Below are 16,951 nucleotides of genomic sequence, written 5' to 3'. Positions count from 1 at the left end.
CCAGGTCAAGCAAAGGAGAGTGTTGCTAAGATACTAGCCTCAGTGGTCTGTATCCCTCCACTCTGTGCCCTCGTTTCTAAAATCTTTTTTACTCTCCATATTGCACTCTCTGTCCTACTTTCTCAAGTCCAATACTTTCTCTACTGCTTTTTGCTACCTCTAACAAAACAACTCCTCTGACTTCAGTCACTATAAAAACCCCTTATACTCTAGCAACAGCCTCCAAAACCAGTAGCAAGGTCACATGGTCCTGCTGGCTAACTGTGTCCTGGGTAACTCTATCTGATGGGCTCTAGAAGCCAGGCTCAGGTTGCACATGATGACGGCATTAGAAATATAGACTGCAGGATACAGCATGGGCAGCCTGTCAACACTTCAGACACCCGGAAAATACTCTCATCCAGTCACTCAATGTTGTCCGCAGTCAGAACACTGGCAGAGCGCTATGGTGGATTACGCTTTATATTAGCTGCCAACTGAATGGGCTGCACCGGTGATTTCAAAAACAAGCATTAAACAAACTTTTATATAATAAAGACTCCTTTTTACATAATTAGTCTAGTCAGACTTTTCTGATTTTGCTCCCTGTGGTACAAGTAATTAACACCAACAATAGTCTTTGTCACAGTGATTTGTTAGAGTTGTCAACAAGCAAGTGACAGGAATCACTTCCTATCTTAATTATCTTGATCACCATCACTCACGATCACACAAAGACAGTTTCACCCTCTTGCAAAATATGTTTATGGATTAAATGATTCAAAATAAACTATCTGTAAACAAGCTTTGCCCAATTTGACTTCAAACAGCATAATTTTCTCATAATCATGATGTCCGGTTCAGCATTATGCAGCCAAGTTCAGATTAGTTTATTAGTTTGTGAAATAAGCAGTTACTCTTTATGAGCCAGTGGGCTGGAGAAAGCTTGCCAATAGCAATAAAGGTTTGCAAACAATTTCATATACAAAGATGCGAGCCAATCACAGCAGTCACGCCCCTTCAAACAGAGCGTTAAAATCAGAGGGCTAAAATCAGGGTAGGAAAACTAGGAAAAGTATGCATTTAAAGGGTTAGTTCACCCAAAAATGACATTTCTGTCATTTATTACTCACCCTCGTGCCGTTCCAAACCCATAAGACCTTCATTCATCTTCGGAACACAAATTAAGATATTTTTGATGAAATCCAAGAGCTCTCTGACTCCTCCATAGACAGCAATTTAATTACCACTTTCAAGGCCAAGAAATGTAGAAAAGACATCATTAAAATAGTCAATGTGACTGCAGTGGTTCAACCTTAATGTTATGAAGCAACGAGAATATTTTTTGTGCACAAAAACAAACTTCATTCAACAGTTTCTTCTCTACACTGTCAGTCTGCTGCTGCAGTTCACGACTTCCGCGTTTACGTACAAATGCCGGCTCATTATTGGCCCGCTCCTGCGTGAGCATCACACACATGCGTCGAGGTGCTCTCGTGAACAGCGTCGGCCAATACTGAGCCGCCGTTCGAACATAAACGCGGAAGTGCCGCACTGCATCAATTGCACAACAGACTGACAGTGTAGAGAAGAAACTGTTGAATGACGTTTTTTTTTTGTTTGTTTGTTTTAGCACACAAAAAGTATTCTCGTCGCTTAATAACATGAAGGTTGAACCACTGTAGTCACATTGACTATTTTAACAATGTCTTTACTACCTTTCTGGACCTTGAATGATGGTAATTAGATATATGGGGGATAAGAAACCTCTTGCATTTCAATAAATATCTTAATTTGTGTTCCAAAGATAAAAGAAGGTCTTATGGGTTTGGAACGGCACGAGGGTGAGTAATTAATTATATATATATATATATATATATATATATATATATATATATATATATATATATATATATATATATATATATATATTTATATAATATATATATATATATATATATATAATATATATATATATATAATATATAATATATATATAATATATATATATATATATATATATATATATATATATATATATATATATATATATATATATATATATATATATAAAAATAAATATGGGTGAACTAACCCTTTAATTGATCAGAAGTGAGAGTAAAGACATTTACAATGTTACAAAAAATATATATATTTCAAATAAATACTGTTATTTTGAACAGCATATTCAAAAAATCCTAAAAAAAAATACAAAAAATAAAAAGGTTTCCACAAAACCATTAAGCAGCAACTGTTTTCAACATTGAAGAATGATTTGATATGATGGTCAAGAAACATTTATTATCATCAGATATCTGATGGATCATGTGACACTGAAGACTGGAGTAAAGGCTGCAGAAAAATTCAGTATTTATCATCAAATAATTGCAGCCTTGGTGAGCATAAAAGACTAAGATTTACCGACCCCAACATTTTGAAGTGTATGTCATGCACTGCAATGTAAGTGTATCAGAAAGATTATTCCTCTTGTATTGTTTGATTTACTTTTGATCAGTACTGCATTTCAAAAAGGTACAGCTTTGACTGCACTGAAAAATATAATTTAGAAAGTGCTTCATTGATTGAACTTCAGAGAACGATTCAAGTCATAGCAAATCATGCAAATATAATTATAAATAACTAACAAATAACTAACATTAAATATTGACAATATAGCAAGAAAAATAACTTGATATACACATTGATATACATTTGTATTGGTGCAGCCCTACAATGGTTCATCTCATCATTACAGACCTCAGAAAACCCCATATCTACACTTCAAAAATATGATTCAATACTTTTCCACATCAAAAAAAGGGATACAATAGAGCAGAAATTGTGTGGCTTAAAAGAAAAAAATCTTTACTTTCAACTGTGTTGACTGTGAAAAACAGTTTTACCTGGAGTAGTTTCTGCACGCAAAGTGACTGGGCATTTCTGGCTGCCAGGTGTAAGGCATTTTTTCCTACAGGAACAAAACAACAAATCAATAGGAGCCATTAGGTAACAAAAGTGTTTCATATGAACAAATCTTAACCAGTCTGCTTGTATAGACTGATGTCAACAGTGAGATAACAAAAACACCCATTTCACATAAAACAGTTCTTCTACAGACATCAGTTGATAATGACATATTTATGACAATTCTTCACTCTCTGGTTCTCTCACCATTTACATTTAAAAAATGATTCACCAAAAAATGAAAACTCTCACTCTCACATCGTTGTGTTCATATTGGAAACATAAATGAAGATTTTTTTTTTTTTTTTTATGAAAACAGATTCCACTATACCATGAACATGTTTAATTTAGGCATTTATTCGCATATAAACATTGATCAGTGCACTTACATGGAGCACATCAAATATGGCAAACGGTAGCTAAACTATATTTGTTTGACTTGAGAAACTCATTGGTTCTTGCAAAAGCTCCTACGCACTCATGTGATACAAGAGAAAAAAATGTTTAAGCTTCAGTTCACCAAATTTGGTGTGTTCTATGTAAGGGTGTTAATCAATATGTAAATGTGAATAAAAACCTAACTTAAAACTATTACAATCTCTTCATAAACTTTTTAAAGTGTCAACGTTTTGGTGGAACAGACTTTCAATGAAGGGACAAAAATCGTTCAGGTTTCAGGTCAAGATTAGGGATGCTCGCATTGACCGTTTAACCGTTAACCGAAAGTAAGAATTTTAACCGATTAATACTATCAGTTAAACGATTTTTTTGTTTTTTTTGCTGCATGGTTAAAGAAAAATATGCTATATATATACATATATGCTTATTTGTTAACTCACCGGGCGTTTCACACGTGCCAGACATATTTCGCTAAGCAACAAGCAAAATGAAGCGAGCGAAAAGAAGTACTGACCATTTCCAAGCAATCGATCACAGCGTGCTAACGTTTTAGGACAGGTCGATGGTATATAAATCGTGGCCGAACGTTAGCGTTTGTCAATCAAGCAAAACCGTCCATTCAGAAACCGAGAAATTTGACACTTTAAGGTAAGAGGCTGATCTCTCAGATTGACGCGCGAGCTGGCTTGACTGAAGGATTTGTAGTTTATGGACTGTTTTGAGTTAAAAGCATTGATGGCATCAATAAAAGAGATATCTAAAAGCGAAACGAAAATTATTGCCTCGACCGGCGACACAGTGGGGAGGACGCACGAGAGGAGACCTGCGCGTTTAATTGGTATGTGTATGCTACTGTAATACTGCATAATACAAAGCTTATCAGTGGCATGCACTTTGATCACGAAAGTGAAAGTGCCTTCTGCGGTCGCATCGCGGTGCCCCCGCGTTCCCATTTCTCTCGATGTGAACCGTGAGCTCCAGTCCATTACAATTAAGGGCCATGGTATACTTCATTTCCCGCATTCCGCTTAGTCTCGTGCGCGAGCCTTTCAAAGAAACTCCTTTGCCCATGAGCGCGGAAAGACGCGTTCGGTGTGCACACGTGCACCGTCCGTGGTCATAACAATAACAATCCTTGAGGTAGGCCTGCTATTTTTATTTGACGGAAAAAATGTCTAAAATACCGGTTGTTAAAAGCTTCAATGGATTCACCGTGTTTTTGTTTTGTCATCTTAATTTGTTAAACATTTAAGTGAAAAATATTTAGTGTAGGCCTATTTATTTTATGCCTTTTATTTAAATTATTTTTTTCTGCTGTCAGAAACGCTGCAGGTGCGTGACAATTTGATAATGTGAATCCAGGTTCTGTTGTTTATCTGTTCTATGCTGCTGTTTGCATGTTAAAATAAACCCGTGGAAGACACAGACACTCGTCAATTGTATTTTTTATTTAATGTCATATTATATAGGCTATACAATATTATAATCTTATCAGTTAACGGTTAATAATCGGATAACGAGCGTCGGTTGTCGGTCGAGAAATTTAACCGAAATGAGCATCCCTAGTCAAGATGAATGAAAGTCTTGTTGGGTTGGAACAACATTTTTGGGTGAACTAACCCTTTAAGAGAATTTAAACTTTTACACAAAATGGTTCTAAAATGTTTGATCATTATGTGTGTTCTCTGGTTATCAAACTCACAAGCTAGCAGAGCACACTCATCTAGAGCAACATCCATACCTGTGGCATCCGTGGCTGTGATATCCACACCATGATTAAGAATGAGATTCAGGCAGTCGAGATGTCCCCTAGAGGCAGCCAGATGGAACCTGGAGAAAAATAAAGAGAGAGATAGAGAATAATTGATAAGTGCATGCTGAAAATGGATGCCTGCTCTTACCACCATCATCTGCATTGTAGAGGAGGAAAGGACTACCACTCACTCTTCCCTTAAATGCACCCGCACACAAAACTTTTCACTTTACATTACATAAGCATACTTTTTTATTCATACATATCTCATATAAATATATTTTCATTATCGTAATGCTGGCCGTGTACCTCAAAGTGCCTATAACTGCTTTAGATGCAAGATAATGTTCATATTCAACTTATCCACATTCATGCAAGATTCAGGATAGATTAAAAAAAAAAAAAAAAAAAAAACTTGAGCTCAGTTAAAAAGAGGTGAATGTCCTCTGAGACATGTTGTTAGGATAGACATGCAGATGTTCACCTGTGTTTGGAAAGTGTTATTTAAGACAGTGTTGTTGGTAAGAAGTCAAACATGTAGACAGGCCCCTGACCTGAAGCCCGACATGTGAAGCTGTGGATAACTCCACACACTGTCCCAAACAACCACCCATGGAGAGAAGGATGGGTGGCAATTTGAGATGAAAAAAAGTTTTATTATTAGAACTGAGGACAGAGAAGATGTCAATACCATTTCAGCAATGTGGTGACTAGTGCAAATCACTTTTTGAAACTTTATTTTTATGAAAATTCATACTACATTAGTTATGATAGCTTTTTTGTAAGCCATCATCAAAACAACATTGTTCCACTACTACAAACTTACATTTGATTCTTTCAAATTTAATCTTAATTTTAGAACACAATTTCCAGCCAAAAGGGAGCCACCGCTCATTGCTCTTACAGGTTCCTGCAAATATGATTTCATAGTTAAAATTAACTCAGTGCAATAACATTAGGCATATGGAATGAAGGTAGCTGTTATTATGGTAGGTGACCCTTGGCGATTAGAAGAGACTGAAGGGCTCAGATGGTCATGAAGACCCAGACATGTCATTCTAGCTTGGCTCCAACTCCTTGGCTGACTCGCATATCTGTGGCTCCAAGATACATTATGTATTTTTAGAGGTGCCAGAGAGGTGGTGGTGGTGGTGGGGGGGGGGGGGGGGGGGGGTGGTCAGTTTGAATTCAAAACAAGACTTTTGCATGCTGCACCAGTCTGTGCAGTTCAGCAAAAGCCATTTCAAAACATCTGAATATCTGATAAATGTGGAATGCATTAGGAATTTGAATACTTCACTGAAAACAAGACTTATTGGAACCTAAAAGCCTCAAGCAGCAAAACATTAATTAACTCAAAAAGAATTATCTGACCTTCCAGAGAAATTTCTGTCTGTATTCAGAGTCCAAATTTTCTTTGAGAAAATTTACTAGAGATAAACATTTCTTACCGTTCATGCATTTTGAATTAATTTTCAATATAAATGTATTTACATAAAAATAAATAAATAAATAAATAAATAAATAAATAATAATATAAAAGTCTGCCCTTTAAGACATGGGGTAATGTGATACTCACAAATGCTTCTAGGGACCAGGATGACTTATTTTTTGTATTATGTATATACTGTTTGATTAGCATTTATTCATTTTTTAATTGAATTTTATGTTGTTCAGTTTTCATTTTTATATATGTCTGTATTTATATATTCCAGTTAGTCACCAAGGCAGCATTTCTAATTTTAAACCAATTCCCATTCCCCCTTTCTCTTCCTGTACTTTTCATTTTGCTTCTCAGCGGTCATATACAGTATTTTAAAAGGCAAAAATCCAATAAACAAGAATATTTTGGTTTCCCTTTGCCAAAAGGAAGTATTTCAATGTTTTTGTATTGTAAACTTTTGTAACATGTTTCTAGTATTTTCTATTGTAATCTTTGACAAAGAGGACAGGTCATAGTGTCACCAAATTGTCCAGTAAGTTGAAAGCTATTAGGAGATGTGTGAGCTGTAACAGACACTTCACTAACATCAGCGAGGGGCAGACTGTCATTTGTGCAATTTGATTTCAACTATATATGTATATTACGTTTCAGTTCCTAACGAAGTTACTGGTCAACTTATTTACTTATCAAAATCAATTGTACTCTCATTTGGCACTTGTGAAGGGTTAATTACAGATCTTGGATAAATCTATTTTCAAAAGTGGGTGTGTTAAAAAAAAAAAAACAAGTCATGGTCACAGCAGGAAGGCTTAGTCTATGTTTCCTGTGAACTAACCATCCATTAGCAAGCTCCAAGCAGGTGTATTTCATGCCATGCTCTTTACACATAAAACAACACACAGTGAAATCTGCTCATTTTCACCTTCCCACAAGGCAAAAATGCTGTAGTAATGCAGGTTACCAATTTACCCACCAGAACTACTGGATTACACCCTACAAACCCTGTGGTCTGCCCTCCCTGTGAGCTATTCTGACCAGTGAGGAAAATAACAGGCTGGAGACACCGTCTGCATGTGGGGTCCTGCTATATATGAAAGGAGGATTTCCACAAATCCAAAGTTAACATGTGTGACCTGTGTATTCCACTACTAGACTTTGCACAAAAAAAGACGCATACACTCATGTACAGGTCATTTGGCAGCTAGGGTGCACAGACGTCCACAAGCATGTTTCTTATAACAGGCTGGTGTTTATTAATTGAGCTCAGTTACACTAACACCAACCCGACGACTGTGATGGCGGCAAATGCACTTGATTTAGTCCTGAGAAATTCTAGCACCTTATTACAAGTCAAGATCATATCCACACAACTGAGCAAGAAGAATCTCACACTATGACAAAAATACACAAAGGGGACTCTTAAGGACTAAATGAGGGAATGAAACAAAGCTGTGGTTAAATCAAGCTGAAATGAGTCCATCTATGCCCTACATACACCATGTCAAGGCAGTAAAAACATCAGGGATGGACGGGAGCCCAGCTTGGCTTTCTAAAACAGGAAAAGACGAAATTGATCTGATAGTGCTGAAGTCTACTATGTGGTCATTTAATAATGTGGAACATCAATCAGTGATACTGAATAACAGAGTTCAATGATTCACCTCTAACCCAAAATACTTTTCTTGCGTTCATCCCAAAATAAAGGGGCATCATCTAAAGCTCTTTGGACTGGGAGCTTTCAGAAGATTACATAAGCAGTTAACATGAGTATAGGAAGGCAACAACTCCTAGCTCCTAAATTTAGTCAGCATAACAAGCATAGATTTACTCATTGAAGACCCACTTCCAGCCCAGGCTGTTCTTGGCTCTTCTGTTCTGTACCTAGTCAAGCGTCTCTGACAACAAAATGTTTTCCAATCTTAACTTGAACTTTTGGTCAGGCACAGAATGCCTCAGCCCAGTTTGGACAAAAACATAGGCCTATCAGTCTCTATCAAGTTCTGTAAAGACCAAATCACTTCAAGTAATTCACAATAGTATGCTCTTAAGCACACCAAAACTAAAAGTTTGCCTCTACAAACTATTTAAGTGATCTTATATGCACTCATTTCATTTTTAATCATCATTACCAATTATGAAACACAAATGAAAAATAAAAAGCACAAACAAATGTATTTAACAAAAGCAATATTATTAAATGCAAATAAATGCATAAATTAAACCCCCTTGGGCAAGACTCCTCTCAATAAAAATAAATGATAACGAAATGACAATCAGTCTGCTGCATGATAAAGATGTGTAAAATATTGAAAGGGTTAGTTGAAGGTCATATCAAGACAGGAAATTGTTTTTTTCCTATAATGAAAATTCTTTAACATTAATGTGCCTATACTATTACAGAAAACTTTATTTCGGGTTTAAGAAATATGCAGATCTAAAGAATGTCAAAGTATATGACATGAAGTATTATAAATAATCCTGCAATTTGTGTACTGTATGTGACTGAAAATATGCCATTTTGCACATCCCTGTCTAAGCAGACTATGGTATGCTGCCTAGTCGATTAATCTGTCTTAAGGGTGCCCTGTGTAATTAGGCTGGTTTTGGGTTAATCCCACCAAGAGCAGCCACGTTTCTTAGGGACGTGTTCTCATGTTAAACAGTTAGACAACACGCAAAGAAGTGGATCAGAACACAGGGTTCTGGAAAAAAGTTTTGAAACGTAGGACTGTTTAACTTAACACTTTCTTAAACACATTCACACACAAATCTGGATAAACTAGTCGACCTTAACAATAGCCTAGTCAGTTGGATGACTAGTCGACCATTATGAGTGATCCATCCCTAGTGACAGGAACTTACGCAGAGCGGCCCTCGACATCGAGTTTGGTGGGGATGATGCCCTTCTTGCCAAGCACTGCTGCGACCTTGTCCACCTCCCTCCTCTCCACTGCCTTCATCAGCCTGTCGTCATACTTATTCCAGTCTGTGTTCTAAAGGATGGAGAGAGAGAGAGAAAGATCAGCACATTCAGAACATCAGCATATACACAAAGACAGCAGTGTCATGTTCAATAAAGTTGCTGAAGTGACACCTTTTGTTTATGACTTCTTTAATGAACAGGGTGGCGATTGCTAGCGTAATTAGCTAAATGAAGGAATGTGAGCAACTTATATTCCAATATTCAAAAGCACAACAGGAAATGAAAGGCTTGGAGTCTTTACAAAATAAAAAAAGATGACAGCATTTGCTAATGATAAACTGGAAAAATCTGTTTACTATGTAAGACCCCAGAGGCCTGATTTTGTTTGCACAAATTAATGTTATGATGTACAGAAAGATCACTTCCTACTTCTACACGGTCACTCCTTTTCTTTTTGTTTTTTAATTAATGTGCATATTTTTGATAAAGTATCGAGATGTATGGTAGACACAAATATATGATATATACATTCTGAAATCTGCATCTATTGGAAATGTTTATTTGATGTTAAATGTCATTTTTTAAAAGGCTTGAAGTCACCTGGGAAAGTAAAGGACTGATATCATAACATGAGGAAATACATACTTTGTCTTAATACACATTTCGCAAATAAAAAAATAAAAAAAAAAGTGAGGAAAGAAACCATTGCATTAACAAAAGATTCTTTTAAGCCTGGCATGATCACACAAGTTGATAAGCTGTTCAAAAGACCACTAAGCTCCAAAGACCTCAAGCAATAATTCACTCTCCAAACAATCCCACAACATTCCTGGATTCCTTGAATTTATGGAGAAAGCTACAAGTCACTCTCTCACACTGAGGCAAAACACACACACAGACACACACAAACAATTAAATAAATGCAAAGCCTGGAGGGAGATAGGCTGTTAAGACAAAAAGAACTGAGAGCCTGGCAAAGTTTAAGGGAGAATCACTAAGAATCTCTTGATACCTACAAAGTACATGGAGGTGCATTTGAGCCATCGATTCATCTTGGTGGTCCTTTGCAGTGTGGAGAAGTAAAAAAATAAAAATTAAAAAGAAAAAGATCTTCTTGTCCGACAAAATGAACACTCAGCCAGCGAGTGTTTGTGTGTGTGTTTATGGTCTTCAGATGAATCCCCCTCTCCAGTAGGCAGCCTGCGCCTCGCAGGGGGACCAGAAACCTCGGAAGAGTCCTCTAACTTCTCTCCAGCCCACAGTTTCTCCCAGAGACTTCATCACGGCATGAGAAACGACGCAAACGCACAAAAAGAGAGCCGCTGTAGCACAGGGACCAGCCCCGGGACAGCAGCTCCTCCTTTGGGGTTGAGTCTGACTCTTCCCCTCTCTGTCAGACAGTCCTCCTGTTTGCACAGGCTCTATCTTAAAAAGCTAGGCTGCTTTCAGTTCCCTGCTTCTCTCCTTCTGTCTCTTTCTGCTTTGCTCCTTTATGCCAAATGGCAAGGCTGTTCAACCTCTGGCGGTAAATATGTGAGTTTTTTTCAGGTCTAAAATATCCTTCTAAACAGCACGCAGACAAGTCGTTACCTCTTTATTTTTGACTCTCAGTCCTTCCTCCAATGACTGATTGAGGTAGAACTGCTAATAATAAACCATCCTAGCATATCTAGTCCATGAGTAACTGTTACGGTGACACCCGTGAGCAACAAGGCCAGCCATCGAAAGGAACCTCAGTGCCGCCGGCACACGTATCCCTTTCCGCAGCCACGGCCGCCCATAAAGCTACAACCATTAATCTCTGGGAGATTAAAGTCTCAGGTCCAGACCAGGTCATCATCTGGCGGTCTGACGAGACGATTTCAGTCTCACTCACACCGGGAGGGGTCTGAGCTGACGGCTGAAGCGCACAGTAGCAAGATTATGTGTTGGATTTTAATGATCAGCTCTCTGGCATATGGAGCCTGGAAGCCTGTTTACAATCGCCCCCTGCCATCTCTGTATCTGCAAGACAAACACTATGCAAAATATCTTTTCCCAAAGGCAAGACGTCAGCTTTTAATTTTGTAGGAGAGAGATTTGAAAGTGGATCAAAAAGCAGCAGGGATGTGTTCGATTTTCACACCAGCACCAGTGAGGGAGATCGGTTACCCCTTAAAATGCCCCCCACACCCACCCCCACCGATACAGCAGCATACATGTGAGAATACCCACATATATAGTATAGCATGTCGGTGCTGGGTAGGGTATCAACTCTCAAACCTGCTCTGTCCCATAGAAACAATGAAACTGAAATGGATGCATATAGGGTCTAGTCCCTTAAATAGGCACAATAGAGAGTGTGTGTAAGACGTGTAAGACTATTTCTGTTTTGTTTTGTCTTTTGCAGAGGACACTGGGTGAAGAGGCTATAAACACCTCACAACTGTAAATCAGTGCCATCTTAAAGAGAAAGACCATAAAATGCAAGTAAATATGTCTGTTTTTTTGTTTGGCTTTTTTGAAGAAAATAGATTGATCACTTATGTTACATACTTGAAAAAAAAAAAAAAGAAAAAAAAAACAGAAAAAGTGATGCAATTTATTTTCTTATTATTCATGCTTGACATGATGACTATTAGAAAGTAAATATGACAGTTCATAAAATCAAGTTTGTTTTAGTTTTGGATGATCTTCAAGCGTTCTTTCAGTTGAGCACTTCTATTCTATGGTGCATGGAAAAAAATCAAGACCTGTCAATCTGAGCAATCGATCAAATACAAGCGCACATAGTCCCTACCCTACCCACCATACCCGAGATCCAGTTTCCATTGGTTGAACTTTCAAATGACATTAGAAAAAAACACTGTTTTTCAAAATATTTACTTCTGACAGAACAAAGCTGAGCAAATTAAAACGCCACTTAGAGACTTTACATCTCAAACACAATGAGAAGCCCGTTGAAGTTGATTTGTTGTGGTACTGTATCATTTACAATGTTTAAAAAATAATAAATTCTATAAGAATTTGCAAGCAATGTCATGTTTGAGACTGTCTTTATGTGGATGCATATTGGTTATATACAGAAGGGGGGCCCTGCAGAAAAAGTTTGGGAACCACTGAATTAAAGGGATAGTTCACCCCAAAATTAAAATGCTGGGTTAAAACATTTCCACATGAAGGTCATACAAGCTTGGAATAATATTAGGATGATTAAAATAATTTTTTTATTCTTTGAATAAAATAAAAATATTGGAAAAAACTGACTTGAGATATTTTGTTTTTCTGCGATATATATTGTGATTTCACCAGATGGCTTAAATAGCTCTATTTGGAAGGAATTAATCATTCTAGAATGATTGGGATGATTTTGTGGGGAAGTGAATACAAGCATAGGTAAATACAACAGAACAAAGATTGTGAGTGAATGCAATCATCCTTTCCTCTTTACTAATGTACAGAACGAAACAAACATGAATGAAAATAAAAAAATATGTTGAAAGATAGAGTAGCTTACCGAAATCTGTATCACGTCAGTTCAATCAGTGTTGCAAACAATGTCACGTAACGTTATACCTCAGAAAAGCCATTCATTGACCATAAACTTGAGTTTCAAACCCCATTGCTTCCTCCTCCTTATATAAATCTCATTTGTTTAAAAGACTTCCGAAAAACACGCGGATCGCAACATAACACCGATTGTTACGTAACAGTCGGATCATTACCCCAATATGACCCCAATATTTGCATATGCCAGCCCATGTTCAAGGCATTAGACAAGGAAAGGCAGTATTAACGTCTGGATCTGTGCACAGACAAGGGAAGCCAGCAAGAACAACAGTGAAAAATGGCAGACGGAGCAATAATAACTGACATGATCCATGATAGCATGATATTTTTAACGATATTTGTAAATTGTCTTTCTAAATGATTCGTTAGCATGTTGCTAATGTACTGTTAAATGTGGTTAAAGTTACCATCCTTTCTTACTGTATTCACGGAGACAAGAGAGCCATCGCTATTTTAATTTTTAAACGTGCAGACTGTCTAATTCATAAACACAACTTCATTCTTTATAAATCTCTCCAACAGTGTAGCATTAGCCGTTAGCCACGGAGGACAGCCTCAAATTCATTCAGAATCAAACGTAAACATCAAAATAAATACTATACTCGCATAATTCGAAGCATGCATACAGCATGCATGATGAACATCTTGTAAAGATCCATTTGAGGGTTATATTAGCTGTGTGAACTTATGCACTGTAATACAGTCGAGAGCTCGTGTGGCAGGGAGCACGCCATTTAAAGGGGCGGCGCTGCCAAAATCAGTGTATAGTTAATGATGCCCCAAAATAGGCAGTTAAAAAAATTTATTTAAAAAAAAAAATCTATGGGGTATTTTGAGCTGAAACTTCACAGACATGTTCAGGAGACACCTTAAGGCCCGTACACACCGGGACGAATATCGCACGCGTTTATCGTCAGCGTTTTGAGACGTTTTTTTGTGTTCACACCCAAGCGATTTTCACCAGCGATGCGCCAAGTGAAAGTGCAAATTCACTCCATGACAGTATGTGGCACTTGTGCTTAACGATAATATATGTTTATTTGCACTAACAAAGTTAAAGAAGATAAAAAAAAAAAAATGCATATATAAAATGGCATACATACATTTATATATATATATACATTTATACATATATATATATATAAATATATATATATATATATATATATATATATATATATATATATACGGTAGTGTAAATAAACATTTATGAAGCAGACATTCTCAACTATATTTCTTGAATGTAAAAGGGGAAAAAAAAGTAGAAATACAGAAATAATACACATCTGTGGCAGAGCACCCATAGTGTGCGTCTCAATCAGCTCTCTACTTCACTAGTCAGGCCACTGATCAGGGAGTCGGCCACATTCATTTAAATGGTATACTGATAAATGACCTAGGAAGCTAGGAAGCTGTTTGAGACGCAGGGATAGTTTGTAGGGGTCTTCCTCATCTACTTACTTTCTCTTCGTCGTCTTGTGTGCTCGGCAAGACCGTTTTGTGCTTGAGCGCCACCAAGCCGTGTTTTACTGTAACTTCAGCAGCTCCAGGCACGTGAACAAAAGCGCCACTCTCATTGGTCGGCCAGTTTTTAACGCGGCGCGTCAAACCAAAAAAACGAACCCGAGGAGTTTTTTTAAAAATGATGCTTTTACGCCTCACGTTTTTCGCGTCGGTGTGCACACTCACATTGACGCCCGTTGTTTAGTCACGAGGCATTAAACGTCAGTGAAAAACGCGCGCGATATTCGTCCCGGTGTGAACAGGCCTTTAGACTTATATTACATCTTGTGTAAAAGCATTCTTGGGCACCTTTAAACTAGGGTGCTCATCTGTGTGTAATCAAGCGCATCATTTTTAATCTATTCTGGAGACTGAACTCGCGCTCTGCTGCCACACTGGAGCGCACTCACCGCCTACTGGACAGGGGTGGGAATTACAACAAGCTTACATACAAACTACATAATCTGTCAAAATGACGGACGGGCTGCAGATTTTTTACGTCACTGCTAAAAAAATTCCATCAAAGACGGAAAATTTTCGGTTAACGCCATCTCTGAGATATATAAATATATATTATATATGATGTCACACTACTGCCGGTGACACTCCACGATTGCGGTCGTGGAGTGTCACCGGCAGTAGTGTGACATCATATATAATGTGGCGCGGCTGTCATGCCTACCGTCACAGCCCTAGGTTATATTAGCTCTGTGAACTTTGTTTATGCTGTTTAAGGCAGTTGCAAGCTCGGGGGCGGGGAGCACGAGAATTTAAAGGGGCCGCAGCGTGAACTGGCGCATATTTAATGATGCCCCAAAATAGGCAGTTAAAAAAAAAAAAAAAAAAAAAAAAAAAAAAAATCGATGGGGTATTTTGAGCGGAAACTTCACAGACACATTCAGGGGACACCTCAGACTTATATATTATATCTTTTGAAAACAAGTTCTACGGCACCTTTGAACATTGCAATTAATCCGAGAATCATGTGCGTTTCGAGCCGTGATGCCTGGTCTGTACGGATTAACTTTGATCCCTATACTTGACATGCACATCGTGATATCGATGCAAAAACAATCATGCAGCCCCAGAAAAAAATATTTCTTTTAAGGCTACATCAAGAATGTTTTGACTGCCTTTCCATTCTCTATGTAATCATTAAATCTGCAAAGATCAGTGCAATCATTTTCTGTTCCATAAGTAAAAAATTAAAAATGAACAAAATCATATTCCCTATTTGTATGCATTTACTCATCAAGAGTCTTAACCTCTAGGTATAGTAGATGCGTGTATAATGCATGAACAAAACACATTTGCATACCAAGGACAGGTGCAAACAGGTCGGTTTGTTGATAAAGTTGAGTAATAGGGTGTGTCACATTTCTAGTGTTGATTTAACATGCACCCACGAAATCACACTCTCTATGGTGTGTTTTCAATGTGAATGGGTTAAAAAGACCAACGGGGTATGAAGTAATAAGTTCTCTGGTTGGACAATGTATCTAGGTTGAATCTTGGCTGCCGGGCAGTCTGGATGACTCTGTGTGTTATAACTCATGTCAACACCTTGTAAAAATGAAACCCTATCCCTCATCCCAAATCATACACACCCACAAAGTCTTGCCTGGCAACAGCAAACGCACATGGCCATAAATCAAGACACAGAGAAGAAAGCTATAGATACTTGTGTCCAGATATACTAGGATAACAGAGAGAGAATAAGAGATTGAGCAAAAGCAAGCAGTTATTATGGGTGTGACAGAGAGTGATCAGGTATGACAAAAACAAAACAAAAACGTGTAACCGTGTCAGTGCTTTAACTACTAACACACACTAGCCCAGGGCCATATGCTGACAGCTACGAAGGATTAATGGCATAAGCTGAAATCTGTACAACAGCTCACTCAACAGACTCATCTTCTCTGCTGCTCCCTTTAAGGGCACCTGCAGCTATGACATAACATGACATTTACATCGGTTTTGGTCATTTTTTCCACTCTTCTTACGCAGAAAATCTCTCATCACATCAGACCTGTGACATGTCATCCACACAGTGCTGCACTGACCACAGATGGATGAGTTGCTGTTGAATCAGCCCCCCTGGAGTAGAGCAGAGAGCAGTCACACTGAATTTAGAAAGTTCTGGAGGCAGACGTAACCCTCTCATGTGACTGTAGAGGGTGGAATTGCTGAAGGTGGGAAGAGAGAGAAAGAACTGGATTCTTGGAGTTCAGCCAACTCCATTACTAATTCCACATCAAAAACATCACGCAGCTGGATATCACAAGCCTTAAGCAAAAAATACTGGTGGAATATCCTCTTTAAAAAGAAAAAAAAAAAACCAACCACACTAAACCGGAACAATGTTAAGAAGTTAAAAATTTAAGTAAGCTGAACAGGCAGATTTTTTTTATTTTGTACTTATACATTTTCATTGCTC

At 37.8% G+C, this 16,951-nt stretch overlaps 1 protein-coding gene across 2 annotated transcripts in view; it reads right to left on the bottom strand.

Annotated features, from left to right (window-relative positions):
- The window catches only part of uacab (uveal autoantigen with coiled-coil domains and ankyrin repeats b), a 65,607-nt gene that overhangs the window by 19,201 nt on the left and 29,455 nt on the right, over positions 1–16,951 (bottom strand). The window contains exons 1-4 of one of the 2 annotated variants that reach the window (XM_067399437.1): positions 10,479–10,960; positions 9,402–9,532; positions 5,084–5,172; positions 2,883–2,947 (exon numbers count right to left, since the gene is read on the bottom strand). In XM_067399437.1, the coding sequence (XP_067255538.1) occupies positions 2,883–2,947; positions 5,084–5,172; positions 9,402–9,532; positions 10,479–10,514 (321 nt within the window). In that variant the 5' untranslated portion in view covers positions 10,515–10,960. Of the gene's footprint in view, positions 1–2,882; positions 2,948–5,083; positions 5,173–9,401; positions 9,533–10,478; positions 10,961–16,951 lie in introns of those variants that run through there. The other variant, XM_067399436.1, reaches the window with a different exon arrangement.

Source organism: Chanodichthys erythropterus, chromosome 11 (assembly GCF_024489055.1).
Source record: "Chanodichthys erythropterus isolate Z2021 chromosome 11, ASM2448905v1, whole genome shotgun sequence".
Lineage (NCBI taxonomy): Eukaryota > Metazoa > Chordata > Actinopteri > Cypriniformes > Xenocyprididae > Chanodichthys > Chanodichthys erythropterus.
The sequence above is the reverse complement of the archived record's forward strand: the minus strand, read 5'-3'. Positions and strand labels throughout refer to the sequence as shown.